This window comes from Lepidochelys kempii, chromosome 16 (genome assembly GCF_965140265.1).
Source record: "Lepidochelys kempii isolate rLepKem1 chromosome 16, rLepKem1.hap2, whole genome shotgun sequence".
NCBI lineage: Eukaryota > Metazoa > Chordata > Testudines > Cheloniidae > Lepidochelys > Lepidochelys kempii.
In genome coordinates this window covers 11,630,510-11,654,057 of record NC_133271.1, presented here as the reverse complement: position 1 = coordinate 11,654,057, position 23,548 = coordinate 11,630,510, and the positions used below count along the sequence as shown (strand labels likewise).

The 23,548-nt window shown below is 51.6% G+C and overlaps 1 protein-coding gene across 6 annotated transcripts in view; it reads left to right on the top strand.

Moving 5' to 3' along the window:
* Positions 1-23,548, top strand: part of WHRN (whirlin) — a 113,403-nt gene that overhangs the window by 61,318 nt on the left and 28,537 nt on the right. For 2 of the 6 annotated variants that reach the window (XM_073314072.1, XM_073314069.1), the window contains 5 exons: positions 9,019-9,221; positions 9,730-9,766; positions 17,867-18,079; positions 19,749-19,955; positions 23,230-23,262. In XM_073314072.1, the coding sequence (XP_073170173.1) occupies positions 9,019-9,221; positions 9,730-9,766; positions 17,867-18,079; positions 19,749-19,955; positions 23,230-23,262 (693 nt within the window). The remainder of the gene's footprint in view (positions 1-9,018; positions 9,222-9,729; positions 9,767-17,866; positions 18,080-19,748; positions 19,956-23,229; positions 23,263-23,548) is intronic. The other 4 variants (XM_073314071.1, XM_073314070.1, XM_073314074.1 and 1 more) reach the window with 2 other exon arrangements.

The window sequence follows — 23,548 nt, the reverse complement described above, 5'->3', positions numbered from 1 at the left end:
CTACTCAGTGACAAAGGGGACTGGGAGGTAGGAGACCCAAGTTCAGACTCCTGGTATGGTTTGTAGTGAGTCTCCGGCCTTGTCTACCCCAGCCCTTTCTTCCTAGCAGCTCCACGGGTGGTGGGGCTGCAACCATGCAGGACATCAGCTGCTACAGGTGTTTTACCACCATCCTGTTAGCCAGTGTTATAAAATGAACCAGGATGCTTATGCTGAGCTAGAAACCAAACTCCCTTGCATGCTTTTGCATTTATGTTAAGCTTTATTGTGGAAATTTACTGAGGAGTTAAATTGTTCAAGGCTGGGTTTTTTTGTACGTGCATGTGGGATCCTCTCCGGAGTATTATATATGAATGTTGCTAGGCACTGGAATACAAAACCGTAGTTCACATTGTGGGTCTAACACTATTTGTACTTTATGGTCTACTGACATCGGGAATGGTATTGTATGGAACACAGGGGCGAAAAAGGGAGTGAGGTATATTAATCTCCTGCTTGTCGTAAACAAGCACCCTATACAAATAACTCAAATGAAGCTCACCCTTTGGAGCAGTCACAGATTGAAAACTGCTTCACAGGACTGGGTAAAATATTAACCCTTTCTCTGGTCAATAAAGCCGTTTGAGCTTAGTTTATCTGACATTTCATTAATCAATAATCTAACCCTAGCAACCCTCTCTGTAACCATGAGATCAATGACGGGAAATTCTTGCTGCCTGGGGATGATGATGATTCTTGTCACAGCACTTTGAGTTTCTTCGATGCAAGATGCTAGGCCAGCGGTCGGCAGCCTCTCAGAAGTGGAGTGCCGAGTCTTCATTTACTCTCTCCAGTTTAAGGTTTTGCGTGCCAGTAATACATTTTAACCTTTTTAGACGGTCTCTTTCTATAAATCTAGAATATATAATTAAACTATTGTTGTATGTAAAGTAAATAAGGTTTTTAAAATGTTAAGAAGCTTCATTTAAAATTAAATTAAAATGCAGAGCCCCCCGGACCGTTGGCCAGGACCCAGGCAGCGTGAGTGCCGCTGAAAATCAGCTCACATGCCACCTTCGGCACGCGAGCCGTAGGTTGCCTACCCTTCTGCTAGGCCATGCAAGGGAGGAGGTGGTATTCAGAATGGGGGAATGATCCAGCCAAGAGGAGCAGCTGCATCTGTCTTTGCTGACTGAGCCCCTGTTGTGGGTGCTGTTACAGTCTGACTCTTAACTTGCTGGAAAGTGCCATTTTCATGTGGGCTGCATGAATGAGGCGTGGGTTACTGCATCGGACCTGTTTGCTGGAGAGAGACAATAGTCAGATGCCCTCAGCTGCAATAGCACATGATGGGGTGGTTCTGCAGAGATGGCAGATGCAGGACCTGTTTCTAACACACCTGCAGTTATACAGAATTCAGAAAACGTTGGGCCTGATTCTCAACTCATGCTGGCTTTACCCCGGTTTGACTCCAGGGGAGTTGCACGTAGGAAGAGACTGGGGCTCTATATCTGTAGCAGACATTGGACACTTATGGAATAACCTGCTCGCAAAGAAAGTTTCTGCCTTACCCCCACCAGCTACTGGTTTGTTCAGGACCTGAAGCATGAGGGCTTGTAGCCCTTACAGATTCTTTTTTATTCTAGTTTTAACTATAGAAGGAGAGGCACTGTGGTCTACTGGTTAGAGCCCTGGCCTGGGAATTGTGAGATATGGGTTCTATTCCTGGCTCTGACACTGGCCTGCTGGGTGACCTTGGGAAATGACTTCACTTCCCTGTGCCTCAGTTTCCCGTCTGTAAAGTAGGGCTAATGATTCTGACCTTTGTAAAGCACTTGGCGGTCTACTCATGAAAAACTCTGGGACTTATTTTATATGGATGTAAAATAATTTATATCTACAGATCTCAGTGCACTTTACTAAGGAGGTCAGTATCTTCATCCCCTTTTACAGAGGAGGAAACTGAGGCACGGTGGTGAGGTGACTTGTTCAAGGTCACCCAGTAGGCCAAGCGCAGAGCTGAGACTAGAACCCAGGCTGGCTCAGTTATAGTACTGTGCCTTTAGCTCTTATAAATGCCTAATCCTGTCTTAAAGCTGACTGAGTTTTTTAGCCTCAGTGCTAACTTGTAGCACGGAGTTCCACAGATCGTGTGCAGGATCCCAACTGATTTCCTTTGATCAGTTTAGAATGTACTGCCTTTCCATTTAATCGAATGTCTCTTGTTCTCTTCTTATGAAAAAGGGTAAGTGAGAGCACCTGCCTTATCTTCTCGATCTCATTCAGTATTTTGGATACCTCTGCCACGTCCCCTCTCATATGTCTGCGCTCTAAATGTGACAGTCCTAATCTTTTTACTCTGTCCTTGCCTGGAAGCCTTTCTATGATGCTAGTCATCTTTTTTGCCCTCCCCTGGGACGTTTTCAATTTCTGCTGGTATCCTTTCTGAGAGGAGAGTTGAAGGGTGAGCTCAGGGTGAGGGCATACAGTTGAGCTGTAGAACAGTTTAGGGGCTATTCTCTATTTCTGGCTTTACACGAAATCTTGTTCCCCCCCTTTTTTTTTTTAAACCACCACTGCATATTGAGCAGATGTTCGTCGAACTGTCCACCATGCTGCCGAGATCTTTTTCCTGACTAGTTATTATTAATTTAGCACCCATCAAAGTGCATGTGTCGTTCCTTCCGATGCGTGTGACCCTACTCTACAAATGATTTTACCTACACTGTCTTGCCCAGTCAGTCCCCCAAATTTGTTAGGTCCTTCTTGTTGTCTTTGAGTCTGAATAATTTTGTCATCCACAGATCTTGCCTCTCCTGGGTTCCCCCCCTCACATGATGCAGGTTTCATTTCCTGAGGCTTTTGTGTTTAATCCATAGTTATGTGCATTTACTAATATCGGTATGATTTCCATGTCACTCTTGGAGATCTCAAGGGATCAAATGAGTCCTGGTTTATCAGGCAGAGAGCAAGTCATTAGTTAGAACTCTCCTTTGTGGGATGAGGATTTCACGCCAGAGGAACCCAGAGTACTTTGTAAATTATACACAGGGATCGGTTCACCTACCACGGACATCTAGCCATCTCTGGGATGGAACAGCACCTCAATATGGATCAGACAATGCTGTGCAACACAACCAGGGTGAAGCTTCAGTGTAACAGAGACACAAGCCAGAAGGGTCCAACAGCCCTTTATTTCCGTTTTACTCCTTCTGCATCTACCACACCCAGATCCAGCCCTTTGCACTTCCTAGTATGATCCATTACCAAATCTCTTAAAGGTATAGTCCATTACACATCGCGTATTTGGGACAGGGAGAGGTGCGAGCTGGCCCTCTAACATGTTGCTCTGTGTGGAACGTGTGCGCCTCGCCTGGGAGCAGCGTTGGGAAGGAAAGAGGACTGAGCTCGTGAGCCAGGCCCTAGCGCCCAGCAAACAGAGGGGTCTCTTCCGGGCCATTCAGATCAGTTCTGTGGAATGTCTAAATAGCCAGCACCAGGAGGGAAAGCGCAGGCTGGCTAGCATTAGGCAGTGCAATTCAAGGAGCCGTTTGCATCTTAAGGGGCTCGGCAGGAGATTGTGGCACCAGGATGACAAAGGCAGACAAGAGCAAGTGTCTCTGTTGCCAGCATGCACTGTGACCAGATTACCTAACCCCCTTAGAGCACAAACAGCCCCTTAAAACCCTTCCCGGCAGGCTGGGGAACTCAGGCTGAAATCTTAACGTTTGGAGAGTAGAGACTGGCCTGGGCCTTGCTCCAGTGTTGCCCAACGAGAGACCTTTCGAGGCCGAGGCCGCAATACTTTCTGGTGCCACGTGGCGTATGGTAATTGGCAGCTCCCGCCCCTGCCCTGACACACACAGTAATAAATGCAGTAATGATGGGTAGCATTTTTCTCGGTGGACTTCGCCAAGGTTGCATGAACATTGTTCTGAAGAGAGGCCGGGCCGGTGGTTAGGATGCTAGTCGCAGGCTTGGCAAACCCGAGTTTAATTCTTGGGCAAGTCACTTAGTCTCTGTGTCTCAGCTCCCCATCTATAAATTGAGGGTGCTAGTGCTGTCATACTCAAGGTTTGGGTGAGACTCAGATACTGTGATAATGGGGGCGGCGTAAGCCAGCTGATCCCTACAAGACTGATCATTATCCCCACACCCACTGGCACAGATGTTAAATGACTTTTGCAAGTGAGTCAGTGTCAAGAAAAGAACCTGGGTCTCCTGATGCTTTGTCCTTGACACACCGGGCCAGATTCTGCTCCCAGTCGCATTGAAATCAGTGGAATTAACAGCAATAAAACTCATGGGCAGTGTATGCACCTCCTGTTCGGGGAGGCTAGCCCCCGCCCTGTCTCTTCCACCCATGGCTCTGCCCCTTCTGCTGCCCCCCTCTCGCAAGCTGGACTGCAGGCACAGCTCCAAACCCCGGCTGGCACCTGGAGCAATCCCGAACCCCAGCCAGACAGCCGGCACCTGGAGCAGCTCCGAACCCCGGCTGGCCCCACGGCGCCCGGAGGACCCCCAAGACCCAGCTGGCCAGCTCTGAGCCCCACCATGATGGGTAGAATGAGCCACACTGGAATTGATTTTTCATTTTATTATCTTTAGCTTCAGAAATTCTAGGTCCCCTCCAGACAGGGAGTTACTGAAGGGAACGGTTTGTTCCACTGAAATCAAAGCATAAAGGCAACAGCTTTGTCAGAACAAAGGTCTAAAGAGAAGGCTGTGGTTAAGCAGATATGAAGGAGCTGTTTCAAAGCCGCAACTTATCAGAAACTTAGAGGATTGTGACACAGTGTGGAGGGAGAAAGCTGACTTGGATACACTGGAAGCCAAGTTAAAAAAAAAAAAAAAGGCCCAAAACAATGGTGCATATCAAGCAGTGTGGAGCAGCTTGAGGAAGCCTCCTTTACAGTGGAACTATGGGCCATGAAGTGAAATGACAGATTATTTTAATTAAAGGACGGGGGGATAAAGAGGCAGAAGAAAGATGACGTCTTGTCCCTGTCCTCAACCCCGAAGCTGGCCTGGATTTGGAAGCAGGAGTGAGACACTGTGGAATTAACCCCAGAGACTGCAATGAGGGATGTACCTAGGGAGGTGGTAGAATCTCCTTCCTTAGAGGTTTTTAAGGTCAGGCTTGACAAAGCCCTGGCTGGGATGATTTAACTGGGAATTGGTCCTGCTTTGAGCAGGGGGTTGGACTAGATGACCTTCTGGGGTCCCTTCCAACCCTGATATTCTATGATTCTATGATTCTCTCATACTGTTGCCGGGTGCTTTATGGCCAGTCGACTGCATGCAAGTGAGCAGGGACAGAGATTGAAAAGGTGTCCGCTGTCAGCATTCCGCTCAGGAGGACTCACAGCGGGTGGAGAAGACCTCTGTCTTTGCATAGTTTGGCGTTATTTTTAACTCAGGGGGATTTCGGAGCACTGCACATTAATAAATGGAGTGGGGAGATTGGTCTGGACTGGAACCCTGGATACAAGCTCCTTCAAGGTTCACAGCTTGGCCCATTTTGGCTAACTGTATGGGTGCCTAGTGCTAACATAAAGCCACAAACATAGAGCAAAACTCCACCAGGAAGAACTAAGTTCACAGTGACCGTGCTGAACTGACCAATGTGTCCCCAGCGCCCTTTACTGCATAGAATCAGCACTGTGTGTCATATATGTTATACTGCTAACAGCTGATGGGGATTCTCCCTTAGCTCAGCTGGTAGTCTCTGTGCTTTTGCAGGAGGTTCAGGATCTGAGTTCTGTCTCTGATGTTGCCAGGATATTTAGGCTAGTGAAACGTTTGAAGTGGCCAATTGTTCTCTCTGCAGGTGACTCCCCATTAGATTTTCAAGACAGGGAGTGAGAGCAAGGTGTCGGCTGCACCCTTGTTTGCTAAGGGCTGTGCCCTGTCATGCCAAGAGATGGACTCCTTGCTGCAGAGAAAACTCTCAGGTGTGCTGAAAATGATGCATCCATGTGACACTCCAGGCAGCCACCGTCTGGCTGCAAGGTGACAGTCTCCAGCAGCATGGAAGCCTGATCCAAAGAGATTATACATTGGTTTCCCCTGAGACCGTGTGATGAAGCTCCAAGAGGCCAACTGTGGTGTTTAGATGTTGCTTGTAATTATTAGAATTGGGTGCACTGGCTGTTGGGAGTCTGAAAGGACAAGAGGGAGGGAGGAGGAGTTGAGAGGCTGGGAGAGAGCTACCGAGGGTGCAACAGCATAGAGCGAATAGAGTTTTGCTCTATTTTATTTAAAAATAAAGTGGAAACCTCTTGAACAAGCTGTTGAAGCTTGTTAGTATCTTGCCTGGTTGATACAATATTTTGGCAACGAGGATGGATCTTCTGCCTCTGAACGCACCTGCACCCTTTCTGCAAAGCCCAGGTGAGCCTCCAATTGCTTTTACTACCTGGATCCATATGTTTGAGATTTATCTGCTTGCAGTCAGTGCTACAGAGATTTCTGAAGTAAGAAAGCGTGCTCTGCTAATCCACTGCCTTGGAGCAGAAGGGCAGCATATATTTTACACTTTTCCCCTTGCAGATGATAAATATGAGCCTGCACTCACTGCATTAAAGAATGTTTCAGTGCCAAAAGTGAATGTAGTAGCTAATTGCTACAGATTTCACCAGCGTGAGCAGAAACCAGGGGAAACTATAAAGCAGTATATTGCTTCCCTGAGGAGTCTGATTGTAATTTGTGACTTTGGGAATATGGCAGATGAGATGATTGGAGACCAGCTCATTGAGAAAACAACCATGCTTCGTGTAAGAGAACGCTTACTTCAGAACCACAGCTTACACTAGAAAAAGCAATAACCATTGCTACTCCGATTCAGTCAGCTACAGCTGAAGCCAAAATAATGAGCATGGATACAGGAGGCACAGTCCAGGCTGTGACTCCTTTGCAGACAAGTTCGCTACCACTGCAGACACACAATTGCAAGAGGAAAACTAATGAAAAACCCATGGGAGGCAGCTACACTTCTTGCTCTGAGTGGGCAAAGGGTGCAAATGGATTAACAGAGGAGAGTTGTTAAAAAACATGCAATGTATCATGCAGAATGTGCGCCCCCGGGAGTGAATTACCCAGAGCCGCGGAGCAGGGTTTGCAGCTCAAAACGGAACCAAGCCCAGATTTCATCCGGACTTGGAAGGGTGAACAGAGCACTGATCAGGGGAGTGGAGTGTTTTCCCAGCTCCTGGCTGATTTGTTTAATTGGCTTGGTTTGTAAGCGCCATGTGGGGGCTCGGAAATCAGCTGGGGGTTTAGGAGTGATTACAGAATAAGGGGACAGTGTTAATCCAGCCAGTGAACCTAGGGCCAGATCCTGCTGGCTTGAATGAGATGAGGTTTAGACTCGCAGGGCCAGGATGGTAATAAAACAGGTGATTCTCCCAGGGAGCACAAAGAGAAGAGGTTGCAGAGTGTGTTAGCTCATGGCAGGTCCCAGCTATAGAAGCCGTCAGCAGAGACACAGATTGGCTACCAGAGGAATCAATGCAGTCCTGCCCCACTGGAGTGCCAAAGCCTTTAATTGCCTACATGTCTATTGGGTGACAAATACAGCTAACCAGGGACCATCCGACTGATTTCTGCGTCCGGCTAAGGACAGCATTGTGATACGGAGACACCAGGCAGAGGAGAAACCCTGCTAGCTCAGCTTCTTGCCAGAGAGGAGGAACTGCGAGAGAATTTGAGGGCAAGCTTGGAGCTAATTTAAATGCAGAGGTTGAACTCAAGGAGGGAGGGATTATTGGGAGGTCACAGCAGGACAGTGGGGTAGACCGAAGCAGTCAGCAGAGAGGTGGCCGGGGAAAATACTCAGTCGGTGAAAAATACGAAACTATGTTCCATTTAAAAAACCAAAAACCAGCCAATCCGTATTTGCCCCAAAGTGACATTCATCCCTCACTTCTGTGCCCAGTTGGCAACCGGATAGTGACTGCTCATCACGCACAGTTGGAACCAGGGTTTCAGAAGAGCTCCACTCCTGTGTAGAGCATGGCTACACATGGAGTTAAAAACCCATGGCTGGCTTGTGCCAGCTGACTCCGGCTGCAGGGCTGTTTAATTGCAGTGTAAATATTCAGGCTTGGCTCTAGGACCCTGTGAGGTGGGAGGGTCCCTGAGCTTGTGCTGCAGCCCAAGGCTAAATATCTGCAATAAAACAGCCTCTTAGCCCGAGTCAGCTGGCACGGGCCAGCCGCAGGTGTCTGATTGCCGTGTAGCCTTATTTAGACACCTAAATAAGGGCCAGGTTTTCAAAGCACTCAGCACCCGGCGTGTACCCCAGGTGCTGAACTTTTTGGAAAACCCAGCCACTTAGTTGGTCCTTCTAAGAGTACGTCTACACTGCAAGGGAAGGTGTGATTGTAGCATGTGTAGGCATACAGTAACAGTGTAGCTGTAGCAGCATGGGCTACCAACCCAAGTACATACCCAGGCTCCCTGGCCAGCTTGTACTCTGGTTGTTAGCCTGTGCCACCATCTCTACACGACTATCGTTACCCATGCTAGCTAGATTAAAGCTAGCCCAGGTAGGTATACCCATGCTAGACTCACACCTTCACTTGCTAAAGGCCGCTGATCCCTTTAGCATATCTTACCCCGTGAGTGTTGGTGATTCAGCATTACTTAAGGAGGATGAAAATGTAACCCAGTGATGAGCGTGTGTTATGGGTCCCTCTCTATGCCTGGTCCACTGAGGAGATGAGTTGGGTGATTTAGCTTAAGCTGTAGTAGCTCACGCCTTTAGTTCTGCGGGTCTCCAGTTCAACACCCCAGTGAGTTGGCCAAGGTGGTGACCATCACAGGAAGCGGTTTTGCAGCTGTATCAAGAAGAAAGGAAACGCTAGAGATGCAGTAATGCCAGGAGAGGGGCACTGCTCTTTAGATAAGGCATGACACCAGGATACGCGGTGGATACCTGGTAACACCAGCGAGAGGAATGCTTGGCTCTAACATGAAGAGATGCTTGGGAGGTCTGCCAGGCTCACCCAGGGCACTCATTTCTCCCTGTGTCTGCAGGTGGGAGATCAGATCCTGGAGGTGAATGGCAGAAGCTTCCTCAGCATCCCCCACGACGAGGCGGTGAAGTTGCTGAAGTCTTCACGGCACCTCATCATGACCGTGAAGGACATCGGAAGGCTGCCGCATGCCCGCACCACTGTGGATGAGACCCAATGGATCGCGAGCTCCCAGATCGGAGAGACTCCGGTGAACACAGCAGGGTTTGTATGCATTCAGCGTGAGATCTGTGGAACCTTGCTTTGTATGGCCTGCAAGCCAGCATCCCAGGTGTTATGTAGAGAGTTGCCTGGATGTTGTTTTGTGAGATTAGTGGCCTATACTCCATGACTTGGCCTGCCATGGTCCATGAACCTGTTATATGTACCTGTAATCTGGAACCCAGCAACCGGTGGCCTGAAACCTAGCACCCACTATCCTAGAACCTGGTAACCTGTACCCTAGGACCATATTTTGGAACCTAGCAGACTGTGCTCATAGCCTAGAACCCAGCAGCATGGGACAGTGCCCTGGGGTCTAGAACATGTCTCCCCCTGGTCTAGAAGCCATTAGTGATGTATGGCCTGCAATTTAATATTCTAGTGTTAACCTAGAACAATGGGGGAGGGGCAAGCATCCTTTTTAATAAGGTCCATGCCAATAAGTCCCACCCTGCCAATTCGGACTGTTCTGAGTTGGGTCGGTGCTAAAGGTTGTTCTCTCTCCTCACAGGGCAGCTGGTGATCACACAGCTGAGGCAACGGCAAAGGTAAAACTCCGGACACGGGGAGATGAAATGAGATGCCCAAGGAGCCCCTGCGGGCTGGAATTAGTACTTTAATAACTCAGGCAGAGCAAGGTCTTACCGCCCCATGCAGTGTCAGGGGAGGAGCTGCTCTGTGAGCCCCGGCTTAGCCCTGTGTCCTGCCCAGTGGGCTCCGCTCTAAAACGGGAAGAGATGGCTTGGAAATAAGAAAGTTGCAGGAAAGAAGAAAGAACCTTAATAGCCAAACATGTTTTCACCCACTCTGATAGACAACCCAGATGTTGCTCTTCAAGAGCATGCAGATGTTTCCTGATTCGTCAGTGCTTTCCAGCTGGCCTTGGTGTCTGACCCTTATTTAGGAGAGAGGGAAGAGGTTGATCCCCTTCCATCATGAGAACTGGCTGTTGCCCTCCCTTCCACCAGCCACCTTCTGTGGTCAGGGTCATTAGACCCTCTTGCCCATGCATGGGTGCAAGTGCTGTAGACCTTTGGGGAGTGACTGGCATTGGGACGCCAGTGAGGATGGGGATGCTCTGAGTTTCCATCAGGCAAGGCAATCCAGTTGATTGCCAGATGGGTTAAAAGGTGAGAAGGTGGGGAAGCCTGGCCAAAGCCCCGCTCCAGGGAAGAGCTCTGCTACGTTGGGGGTTGCTTATCTCTAGATCTCCCATATGCATCAAAGAAGAGATATTTAAACAGACAAAAGCTAGAAGGATGGAGCCAAACTCTTGCAAAGGCGAGGGGAACTTCACGTTCCCCGCTCTTCAGGTCTTCCTGGTGATGTGTCAGTTCTGGGGGAAGTCATAAAGGGCCACAGCTGAACCCAAGAGTGAAAGAGCCAGGCCCTGGGATAGAGCTGGCAGCTGCAGATATCTCTGCATCGCATGGTTTCATGAGTGAGACGACCCAGGCTGCTGGGCAATGGGGTAACTCGCTGGTGGTGCTTTCGTCCATTGCGCTGTGGAAATTAGACTCTCAGGATGGACTAGCAGAGATAGAAGAGTTTTCCTCCCCACCCACCCCATCCCGTAACTCCAGTTCATTACACTGATAGTGCCCTTTCTTGGAGGGGGAAAAGGATGACAGATGGTTTTGGATTTCTCTTGCCACTCTTACAGCACCCGTGACCAACTGGGAATCAACAGGTGCATCCTCGCTACAAGAGAGTAGGCAGAGGGGACATCCTAGAGACTAATCTCAGCCATCTCCATCCCAGTCTTATCCTGATGCATTATCACAACCCTTCCTCTGTCTCCAGCCATTTGGGGCTGGTTCAGTATGTACCACTGGGCCTGGGTCCCAGTGGGGGCAGTGGGTGACCAGGTCTGCAAGTCTTGGTTCTCCAGAGGGCTGCTACACCCCACCACGGCCAGGCCAGGCCAGAGCTAGCAGCCACACCCTTTCACCTGCGTGCCCAGGAGGTGGGATGTGTGGCAGGGACCTGTGTGCCAACAGCTCTGTCTTTCCCCTTCACAATGACAAGTCTAACAGTAGCCCTGTCCGTAGCTTACACTCACTTGCTGGAAGCCTACAGGCAAAGGTGAAGGTCAGCGACCTGCTGAGCTTATGGGGATACTTGGCAACCATCAGACTCAGTCCAGGGCCCTGTAATACCTGGCAGGCCCAACCTGCTCAAGGCTGTGGGTGGAGAGAGAGTCTAGTCCGTCATGAGGGTGTCTGGCAGATATTGCAGGCCTGCCACACCGCGTGCACCCATGTGCTGTGCTCAACTGCGCTCCGAGGCTATTCACGCAGCAGTGCCAGGAGACTGGAGGCAGAAGGGAGATCAGCAAAGCTCTGCCTGACGCAGGCATGCACCCTCCTCCATTTCGCTCTGGTTCTTTTATTGTCTCTGTCTCTGCCGGCTGCTGCCGTACTGATACAGCGCTCAGCCCTGGGCACGGGAGAGAAAGACCATAGGAAGCAGCCCTTTGACCCATCCCATGGCTTTATAAGCCACCACCCTGAAGTCTCTGTTCAGCTCATCCGGAATCCTCCTCCACTCCAGGCAAGATGAGATGGGGCTCAGTGTTAAAAACTATAAACGAAATTCTTTATATTGAGGTTGTTGGCCCTCGAGAGACCCTGGGGTTCTCTCTGGCTCCTCAGCTGGTCAGTCAAACCCTGTGCTGTCCCAGGTCACCAAAGCCGTGGAGCGCCACAGGGGTGAGAGCAGTCACATTCTTTCACCTGCCTGCCAGCTCCCCTTCGGGTCTCCTTAAGACCTGGATTGAGAGGACACGGAGGGAACAGCTGCCTACAGTATAATCGTTGCTCAGAGGAGGGGCATAGAAACTGATGATCTTAACGTGGCAGCTGAGTGTGAAGGTCTGTTTTGCAGCAGTGGGTATGAAGACTGGAAAGCCGCCTCCCACGAATGATCATCCAAAGGGGTATGTTTCAATGACTCTGTCACCCCCCTAAGTCACCCTGGCATGCCTCTAGAGAGTGGAGACGCTCTTCAATCTGATTCTGCCCAAGACGGCTTTGCATTCAAACGGGGCTCAAAGCTGCAGTGTTAGTAGGTGATTTCCCTCCTGCAAGCGAATGGTGGTGCACTGCTGGCCCTCCCGGGGCTGTGCCCCATGGCAGCTTTACTGAGCTGCACCCCAGAGGTGGAGCAAAATCGAAGACGCATCAGCAGAAGAGAGATCCAGGAACCCAGATGTGGCTCTGTGCCTGGCAGGAGATGCTGCGGGCGGGGAGGGGGGGCGGTTAATTCTGAACTAAGAGTGCAGGGAAAACAGCAGGGTCAGATTGTGATTAATGAGTTTGAATAGATCACGCTGCCTTCTTAATGAGAATAATTACACATTGAAAAAGGGACAGAGCAGAACCGGTCACTGCCAGCTGAGAACTCTGAAACATCCTGGACACCAATATAATCTTCTACCTGGCTATGTTACGTTCGCACACCCAGGGCCTTTCCAGCTCCCAGCAGTCTGAGCGGAGCCAGGCCTCTGAGACCAGGTAGCTCCCCACCCGGGCACCGCATGTCACAACGCAGCCAGGAATCCGGCGACGGGGAGTTGCCGCTTTGCTGAGATTATCGGCATCTCTCTCGGTGCAGCGTCCTCCTTTTAAATGGAAATGAGTTGGGAAGTTTCACAGGTAGCGTGCACTGATAACAGATGTACACTCCTTATTTGGCAAAACGTGTTGCACGGCCTGCATGCTTTTCCCTGCTTCCCCGTGTCTCGTTCGCTTGGCTTTTGTTTCTTTACAACAATTTGCATCCTTGATGTAGGAAGGCTGAACAACAGACCCCTGGCCTGTTCAGGGAACGCATCAGGTTAGAAATTGCTCCAAAAGAAAATGCCCTTTCAACTCAGCCAGGTTTGAAAATCTCCCTGGCACTCAACTGGGAGCTGCTGGCTGCCTTGTATACCCTGCAGGCTTTTCAGTCTGGGTTCTGCTATGAGCTTGCATCAGTGGGGGTGGGCGGGAGGGAACTGTGGTTGATCTTGCTTTGTCCCTTCACATAGAAAGAAGCCTGGCACTCACCCACCCCGGGAGCAATACAACCTGGTGTTAACTCAGTAGCTATTGAAGGGGTAACTTCCTGGCTAGCTGAAGGGGGACAGGGCAAACACTTTGTTTCTCCAGCTGCTGTGCAGTAATATTTTAGCTCTATATAGCTACAGCTTTAGATAGTCACACTTTAATCTCTGGGGGCGGGGGGATGACTACTTTCTTGGCAGGAACCTAGGGATACTGCAGTTTTGGTTCACATCACCCACTGACTGGCAGATGCAGTGTGGTCTAGTGGTTAAAGCAATGACCTGCGACTCCAGACTCCTGGGTTCTATTCCTGCTTGTGGGTGGGCCCAGGGTCAGATTAGGGGACGAGGAGTGAGGACTCCTGGGTTCTGTTTGGCCCTATCTGCCTTTCTCTGTACTCATGTGGAGCACGACAGTCATGGTGGCCTCTAGGCCCCACTGACTTTGCACTGAATGACCTCTCCTCACTTTGCTGCAGAGACCTCTTCTGACCCACCCAATCACACAGCACACCTTTATGCCGCTAGCAGCTCTCCCTTGATCTTAGCCACTCACTTGTTCAATTCTCCTCTCCCGAGTCCTGTTCTTCAATGTCTTCCCTTGCTTCCTTCTTCCACATTCATCTCCTAGCAGAGTCCGTGTAGAAAGGGCATGGCTCCAGAGGGCTCCAGAGGGCAAACAGGTGGTGTGTTTAGGCCAGGTCCTGGCAGGAGGGGTGTTGCTGACATCCTAGGGATGATCAGAGATGGATGTGAGTGCGATGGAACTGGTGTTGGGGAGTCACAGCTAAGGAGGGAGCAGTCCTGCTTCTCTGTGCCTCAGTTTGTCCATCTGAATACAGTTTGCTCACCTCAAGGGCGGGAGATCTTCAGCTGGGATGCACTGGAGATGTGCAAAGTGCTGTCACTCCTGCCAAGAGACCTGGCTGGGACTTTCCTTGGGGCCCTTCAGCACAGCTTCATCCTACGCCACAGAGGTGTCTGTTGCTTTTAGAAACATAAGATTAGCTCTACCGCATGGTAAAGATCTTTCCTTGCTATCTCCCCTACCATCTAAATGGAGCCAAAGCACTTCCTAAACTTTTCTATGAAGGAATCACTTAGCCCAGCACTGAAGGGCAGCCACCTCTGCGGTGAAACATGGCAGCTGCTTAACAGTGCCCAGCAACAGGGCAGAACAGAAGTGAGGTACATCCTAACCAGTTCAAACAACAGGAGGTCAGGTTGGCTGAATGACCCAGGTTGGAATCTGGCCAGGACAGCTGGCTGTGGACTCTGACTAGTGCCAGGAGGTCTTTCATGACTGCAAGCGGTCAAGATCTCAATCTTACCCCTCAACCTAGAGTGACACATCTCGGCACAGAGCCCTGGGCACCATGGAGGGGGACTGGATCATTGCCAGCTCTGAAGGAAAGCAGATTGCCAAATGCCTACAGAAATGAGAGACAAGGTGGGTGTAGTAATATTTCTTATTGGACCAGCTTCTGTTGGTGAGAGACAAGCTTCTGACTATTCTCATTACACAGAGCACTAATGAGCATCTCTTACCTGATAGAGCTCCCCACGCCACACCCCCTGTCATAAATATAAAGGGAAGGGTAACCACCTTTCTGTATACAGTGCTATAAAATCCCTCCTGGCCAGAGGCAAAACCCTTTCACCTGTAAAGGGTTAAGAAGCAAAGGTAACCTCGCTGGCACCTGACCCAAAATGGCCAATGAAGGGACAAGATACTTTCAAATCTGGAGCGGGGAAACAAAGGGTTCTGTCTGTCTGTGCGATGCTTTTGCCGGGAACAGATCAGGAATGCAGCCTTCCAACTCCTGTTAAGTTAGTAAGTCATCTAGCTAGAACACGTTAGATTTTCTTTTGTTTAATGTCTTGTAAAATAAGCTGTGCTGGAGGGAATGTATATTCCTGTTTTTGTGTCTTTTTGTAACTTAAGGTTTTGCCTAGAGGGATTCTCTGTGTTTTGAATCTGATTACCCTGTAAGGTATTTACCATCCTGATTTTACAGAGGGGATTCTTTTACCTTTTCTTTAAATAAAATTCTTCTTTTAAGAACCTGATTGATTTTTCATTGTTCTTAAGATCCAAGGGTTTGGGTCTGTGTTCACCCGTACCAATTGGTGAGGATTATTCTCAAGCCTTCCCCAGGAAAGGGAGTGTAGGGCTTGGGGGGGATATTTTGTGGAAAGACGTCTCCAAGTGGGCTCTTTCCCTGTTCTTTGTTTAAAACGCTTAATGGCAGCATACAGTTCAAGGACAAGGCAAAGTTTGTACCTTAGGGAAGTTTTTAACCTAAGCTGGTAAGAATAAGCTTAGGGGGTCTTTCATGCAGGTCCCAACATCTGAACCCTAGAGTTCAGAGTGGGGAAGGAACCTTGACACCCCCTTTCCGAGCTATCCGTCTGATTTCAATCAAGCGACACCTTGCAATTACAGTGGATTGTTTAGCGAACAACAGGCAGTTCTGTAGCTTGCTGTTGAGACGAGTCACGTGCAGGACATCAATAAGTTCTCTTTAAATATCAGGCTTTAGTCCCGTGGAAGGATGTGAACTGGGACCAGAGGGAAAGGTTAATATTAAAACCCTGTGGCTTGTGGAGCCACTTCAACGTAAAGCCGATAACAAACCTCTTGTTTCAGGGCTAAGAAGTAATCTGGGCGGGGTTGTGTTCTCGCGATGCCTTCTCACAAAGGCGGCTTTTTAAAGGGGATGGCTCTGCTGGAAGCACATAATGGGAGTGGAGAATCTCAGCTAGGAGCCTGCTCTCAGCTCGGAAGATTGGATGGCTCAGGGGGATTGGGAGTGGACCAGCGAGCTCCCTCCCCTTTAAGAGGCCAGGTCAAATCCAGCCTAGTAATAACAAAGGCCAACGTTTTTTAAAAGTGGCCACTCGTGCTGGTTGCTGTCACGTGTGGGTGCCCAGCCTTGAGCACGTGGGTGCTGTTTGCCAAGCAGGCTGAGTGCCCAGAGCTCCAATTAAAGCCCAGGGGAACTGCAGATGCTCAGCGCCACTGGAGAGCCAGAGCTGGACACCCAAAAGGAGAGGCTGATTTTGAAAATGGGGGTGTTGTCACACTTCACCTCCAGAGCGCCTCCCCGGGCCTGGGTGTGGCGTTGCAGGGCTTTTTTCAGTCTAGCACCCTCTGCAGTCATTCCGATGCCACGACGGTCTGTCATTATACGTGACCTGTGGCCAGGGCACTGCTCAGGCCGTTCCCCTTCCGGGGTTAACAGAAAAGTGCCGGATAGTACCCCCAGTCTAGTGGCTTTTGAGCCTGGGCCCCTTGACCTCCATCTGGGACCCAGGATGTTTGGCCTCTTCTCTTTCTGATGCCCACACCTTCGCTCTTGGCCTGGGGAAGGGTCGGGGAACCCAGGCCCACCCTCTGTTCCGGGTTCCAGCCCTGTTTAGGCAGCCAAGGACTGTTCCCTTCATTCCCTCTGCCATTCTCCCGGGGCTGCGCCTCCCTTTCTCCAAGCCTGTCAACATCTTTCCCCAGCCCTCTGGATTCTACTATCCCTGCTTGGAATCTAGGACTTCTTTCCATTTCTTCTTTGGCAGCTGTAGCGGTGTCCCTTTGGAGCTGCTCCCAGCCCTTCTTGCAGCAGCTGGCCTGTGAAGAGTCACTCCTCTGCCTGGGACTGGTCAGTCCTACGGTCCTGGAGGCAGGAGTCCCCCTCAGCCCTGTCTCTGGAGCTAGGGTTCTGTCCCAGGCTCTCAGCCTTAGGCCAGTCAGTTGTGCCCTGCTTCAGGCAGGGTTCCCTCCCCAGCCCTTCTCCTGGAGCTGGGATTGTGAATGAAGTGAACTACAAGGCTTTCCTTCCCAATTAGCCTCCCACTCCTCTGCCCACCAGCGCCTGCCCTGTGTGAGGAGCCGGCGGCCTCTTTGCTGCTCCCCTTCTCCCACTTAGCTGGGGGAGAGGGGACATTTGCCCTGCTTTCTCTGCAAGGTTTCAGGCCTTTAGAGGTACCGTGTCCAGATTCCTTCCCCAAGTACCATTCACTCCCAGGACCCTTAGGTCTAGATGTATCTACTGGACCCTTGGGCACCCTTAATGCCAGCCGTTGGGGTGGGCTGACCACCAGGCGCTGCCGTGCTCAGTGGCGGACTCCCCCGTTACAGGGGGCCTGAGTCAATAGCACCTGGTGGCCGGCGGGAAATGAGCTTGCGCTCTCCATTCAGCGTCCGCCTCACAAAAACCACCAGTGAGAGCCTGAGCAGGGCGGCCGAGGATCAACCAGACCAGAAGACCTCACTCCCGTCTCAACCCGAGACCTGGTACCTCCCAGCCTGGGCTGAGGCACGCCGGCAACTCTGGGCTGGGGAGCAGATGGCTTTGCTGCTGTCCATGTTGCACCAGTTCTGAAGATAAGAGACGCTGCCTTCTGTCAAGGCACCTCTCCCCAGCTCTCAGTTCAGTTCAGCCTTGACAGAAGCCAGTATTAGCTAGCCAGGAATGGCTGAGCAGAGGCCCTGGGTTGTGGGATGTAACCTTTAATGTGGTGCTACGGTCGACTTCTCTGTCTGCTGAGGCCAGTTTCTCAGCCATCCAGCCCCAGGGTAAAACAGTTCCTATGTGTTCTCTTTCAGCCCGTGTTTTACAGGGGCCTGGCTGGCTCCCAGGTGACGCTGAGCAGCCTGGTGAACCAGACCCGCGTCATGCTAGAGGAGCAAGCTCGCCACCTTCTGAATGAACAGGAGCGGGCGACCATGGCCTACTACCTGGACGAATACAAGGAGACCACCATTTCCGTTGACTCTCTCGTCATGGCTCTCTTCGAGCTACTCAACACACACGCCAAGGTAAGGGAGAGCCACCCCCAGCTCCAGGGAAGCACGGCTCACCCACAGAAGAGTGAATGGAACCGCAGGTCGTGGCTGAAGTCAGGCCGGCTCCAGCTACACCACAGCTGGCGAGAGCCATTAGTAAATGGGGCGGTTTTGTAGGCCAGCGAATTCCCCAAGCCAAAGTTGCAGCAGAGATACCGCATGGTCTGCTTGGAGGGCACTGGACTGGGAGTCAGGAGACTGGGGGGGGGCCTGTTCCTAGCCCTGCCACTGACCTGCTGCGTGACCTTGGGCAAGTCACTGCTCCTCTCTGGGCTTGTTTCCCCTCCCACCCATGTCTGTTTAAATTGTAAGCTTTTTGTCTCTCCCTGTGTCTCTACAGCACCTAGCACAATGGGGCCCTGATCCGGAGCCTCTAGGTGCTGCCACAACACAACCAATGACTGGTTATGGGAGCGGGGAGTGGCTGAGACAAGGGGCTGTGATGGCAGCTGGTTACAGCCTGAACCACCTCACCAGAATGCCCGTGTGCACAAACTCTGTCCCAGGGTTTGAGGAGCTTAGAGTCGCTCCAGCCATAGGGCTGGAGATAGTGGACATCCCCGTGACACACAGTGGCAGAGCCCCCGTGCGATCTGGCCATGCACATGGTTCTTTGTGCTCATGCTCAGCTGGGAGGGAAGTCTGGAGCCAACAGAGGGCAGGAGCGTGGGCTTAGCCCCTCTAAACCCAGGCAAGTCCAGCAACCATGCTGGAGAGTGTCTCTGAAGGAAGGTGATGGGGCATCCGTTCCACAGCCGCCTGGTGGGCAATGAAATCACCCAGGGCTTTACGGGGGGCAGAGCAAAGGGGCAAGAAAGCGGGAGGGGCACATCCTGAAAGACACCTCTCCCTGAGAATGGGGGTGGTCACTGACTGCCCTGACCTCCCCCCGTACTGCTCTTAGTTAACGAGTGCCGGATGGATGTGGGCTGCTGCAGGTAGCACAAAGCCTCCATCCCATGGGACTCAGGTAACAGGGCTGCCAGCATGCGTCCCCCATTGCGATAGCAGAGTCGGAGGTGCCGCATGCCCTTCCCACTCCCGCTGCGGCTAACCAGGGGGCGGGTCTCGTTCTAAATCCGCTACGCCCTAATGGCCCCTACTGCTGCGGTTAAGTAAGGGAACAGAAGCTCACTCTGCTTTTGCCGATGGCGTAATGAGACCAGGCTCCTTGCCACAAGGGGAGTAAATGGAGTTCGCTGCCAGAGGAGGGAAGAGTGAAAAGCAAATGGATGTCCAGTTTACGGGGGTTTCTTCAGCCTTCCGTTAGGCTGTGGAACGCACCCGCTGTGCTGAGAGCCGAGAGCATTGTTCTGAAGGGGGCTGTGGGCTCAGCTGGGTTTGATGCACACACGGTTAGTAAATGCAACATTTGCACATGCAAATCTGTGCATTTCTACATGCACAATGGTCACCGGCTTGCATTATTGCTGGCTGGAGCACACATGGTCATTTTGTGACCACGCAAACCTGTAAATACTGCGGGATCTGCTTAGGAGGCCTGGCTGCAAAGGTGTTCGGCTTTCCAACACCTGGCACCAAGGCGTTAAAAAAACGCATGGCATCATGGTGCAGCGAAAGGCCAGCTGTCTCATGCACTGTCTTCATGTTGACCTTTTCCTTCCCCCCCATCCCCATCCAGTTCTCGCTGCTATCTGAGGTGAGGGGGGTGATAGCCCCTCAGGACCTCGATCGCTTCAATACCCTGGTTCTGAAGCGGGAGATCGAGTCCATGAAGGCCCGACAGCCCTCGGTGCGCAGTGCCGACTCCTACTCCATGACGTCCCACAGCGACACCGGCTCCTCCAGTTGCAGCCACTTCACCTCCACCACGGTCAGCTCGGCTCGGGTGAGTACACTCGGCTTTCCTGCCGTTCCCAGTCAGCCTCCTGAACCACCCTCCTTCTCCGTGAAGCCCTACCCACTCCCTGCCGTCTCGTGAAGTCCTCCTGCAAACCCTTCCCCCCCCCCCAACCCTCCGCAAACCTACTCCCCCTCGGCTCTCCAAAATGATCGCCAAGCTCACACGGTGCAGGGGCTCCACTCTGGCAGTGGGTTGCAGGCATCACGGAGACCCTCGTCTCATATGCAGAGGTGGCGCGGAGGTGGTGCCTGGGGGCAGGAGAACAGCATTGCTGGCTTCGGTCTAAAATTGCTGCCCATTCACTGCACCCACGGCTCTGAAGCTAAGATCAACGTGGTCAAACCGAACATGCTTCAGAGCACAAGCAGATCGCCACAGGCATCCGGGAAGAATCTATCTTCCAACCCCCTAGCCCATCCCCTCCTCCACCTCCACAGCATGGCAGAATCAGCTGAGTGAACTGTGTGAGAGAAGAGGAAATCTCTCCCACTGAAGCAAGAGATACTGGGCCACTGTTGATGGCAAGGTGCCAGCTTTGATTGGCCTGTGATTGGCTCTCACTGGGCAAACCCTGTAACCCTGAATAACCGAGGTATAGCTATAATACTGGAGAATATCATGTTTTGCTTGGAAAGGCTCCCCCGGTGGCTCCATGACAGCACTTCTACCCCCGATGCCACATGCATGGGCTCAGTAATAGGTGGGGGCTGGTCAAGAGCTGGAAATGGTGCTGAAGCATCAGACTCGTGCCCTGAGATCTCCCCTGACCTGTGTACGAGTGGTATTGGTGGACCCCATCCAGGCAGCCAGGGCAAACGGAGAGACCCTTGAAGCACATGGAAAATGCATGTGCACGCCCCGTAAGCAATTCAGCAGTCACAAGCCTGAGCTCCAGTGGGAATGGGGGCAGGAGGGGGCAGAGCTGTGCTGGAGACCAGTGCACTGAATCACCCTCTGCACTCCACCCTCCTGCCGCTATGGGCCAAAGGGAACCAAAGAAGCGGGAGGATTTCTGCTTTCCTCTAGGGAGGGTCCGGTTGTAAGTCCTTAGGGCCCTCGGGGTGGTGTCCATGATCTGTGAGGAGACGTCCGCTGAAGGTCATGCGGGACCTTGGAGATGACACACCTGGTCTTTGGGAAAGGGCCATTTGCAGGGTCCTGGGGACCGCAGAGGTGATGAACCTGGTGGGGTGCTCACACTCTGCCCCCGCTGAAGTCAGTGGGGAGTGCCAGCAGAGTCTGACCAACACTGAGCCTGCTTGAAAATCCCGCCTTATATCACCGCCCTCCGTTTCTCATTGCACAGGCCCGGGCTCCAACTGCCTTTCCCAGCCCCTGGCCTGCCATTATAGTGATGATACTAGCTATCCCTTTAAACAAGTCCCCCTCTTCCCCGTGCCCCCATAACCACACGTGCTCCCTACCACCCCCTTCCCTGTCCCAGCAGGGATGATGGAAATGGCGCCATCTGCATTCCCTGCCAGTCCTCTTCCTCCCGGCGCGTGAGTGACTCCGTGGCAATGTCTCAGGGTCGTCACCGCGTGCACCATCTCATTAAGTTATCATAATCACCTCTAAGTGTGCTGCGGCGCGGCCGCAAAATTAATTTCCCAGCCGTAAATTGGCTTTCATCATAAACACATTAGCTGCCTTGGAAATTAAAACCTCCATGAAAGGAACAGACAGCCGCGGCTGCTGCCCGATCAGCGCGGCAAGGGGGCAGTAGGAAAACAGGCCAGGCTTCTGTTCTAATGGGAGGCTCTGCAGCCAACAGGGGAGAAGCAGAGGGGGCCTTTCTTGGGGATGAGGCAGCCCGATCTGAGCTCCGAGCATAAGTTTCATAGAATCATAGAATAACAGAGTTGGAAGGGACCTCTGGAGGCCATCTAGTCCAACCCCCTGCCCAGAGCAGGACCAATCCCAACCAAATCATCCCAGCCAGGGCTTTGTCAAGCCTGATCTTAAAAACTTCTAAGGAAGGGGATTCCACCACCTCCCTAGGTAACGCATTCCAGTGTTTCACCACCCTCCTAGTGAAAAAGTTTTTCCTAATAGTTCCTAAAAGTTTTTCATGGCACTGGACATGGTTTTTCAGCCTTTAATGGGAGTCCCATAGTTAATACCTTCTGCACCAGCTGAGCTGGATTAAAGCAGCGTGCTGGATCAAGGGGGTGGGGATCGCTCAGTGGTTTGAGCATTGGCCTGCTAAACCCAGGGTTGCGAGTTCAATCCTTGAGGGGACCATTTTTTGGGCCAAAGATTGGGGATTGGTCCTGCTTTGAGCAGGGGGTTAGGCTAGATGACCTCCTGAGGTCCCTTCCAACCCTGATATTCTATGATTTGGATGATTTTCTACATTTCTAATCCAAACAGGAGACTCCAGAGTCACTCTGGGGCATAGGAGGTTGCCAGCAAAATATCTCCAGAGCTGTGGAAGGCAGGAGAGGGTGCTGGCAAATAACAATCCTCAACAAGGAGTGGACTTAGCTCTTTGAAGTCAAATGATTACCAGGGGGATAGGGAAGGCTGGGAAAATATTGGTGACCCCTTCAGATCCCAAATGGGCAGATGGATGCATTCCTGCCTTCATCCACCACTCTCCAGCCACCGACTGATTCCTGCTTCTGGGTACACGGGATAGAGCTTCAGAATGCGGGAGTCAGGGTGAGCAGCCCCCTCCCAAATTACACCCTGTTCGGAGCACATGGAGCCATACCCCATAGGAATCAATGGGATTGCCTGGGGTGTAAATCAGCCCCGGGTTTGCCCCAGGGTCTGTAGGAAAGCCAGGGCATGCAAAACAGCCACTCCTCAGACAATCCTTGCTCTTCCTTTCCACATGTGAGACTTGCAGCCTCAGTCTAGTGCTACCAGTGTGGCCAGATCAGCCAGCTCCTGTAACGCCCCCGTCCCTAAAACCCTGATCCTTTGCTTTAACTCTGCCCAGTAATGCCGAAGGAGGAGATGACAGAGGGGGAACTCAAGGGGGCCTGTTATTTCTGTGCAAACCAAGAAAGGGCCCATGTAGTCCACCGATGCTAGTTATCTGGCCCCATCTCCCTGCTCTTCTCTCTGAACGGGGCTCTTGCTGCCTTTATTTGAATGCATTGGAGAGAACCCAAGACATGTTCCATGGGATGGCAAGGTTGGGGATGGGGAGGGGGTTGTGCAATGTTTTCTTCGTGTCATTCGTTTGTTCTACTTCCTCCCTAACATTTTTGTTTTTCCCTTTTATGTCTGTTTGAATCTGTTCCCCCAGGAGCGACTCTTGTGGCTAATAGACCTGATGGAGGTAGGGTCCTTTCAGTGGGGTGGGGAGTTGCGTGCTGTGATTTCCATAGTGAAAGAGATGTGGGAGTGGGGAGGGCATAATTCAATTGTTTGCTGCCAGAGGCTGATGCCTTCCCGTTCGGTGTTTGCTTTCACTTCCTTTGCCTCTGCCAGCTCTCAGCCTTTCCTTAGCATCTCCCTCCCTGCCACTCCTGCTGGGGCAGCGATGCTTGGAGCTCCAGTGTAGACACGGCTCTGAAGTCTTTACCGCCATGCCCTCTGACCCGATTCGGGCCACGTCAAAATGC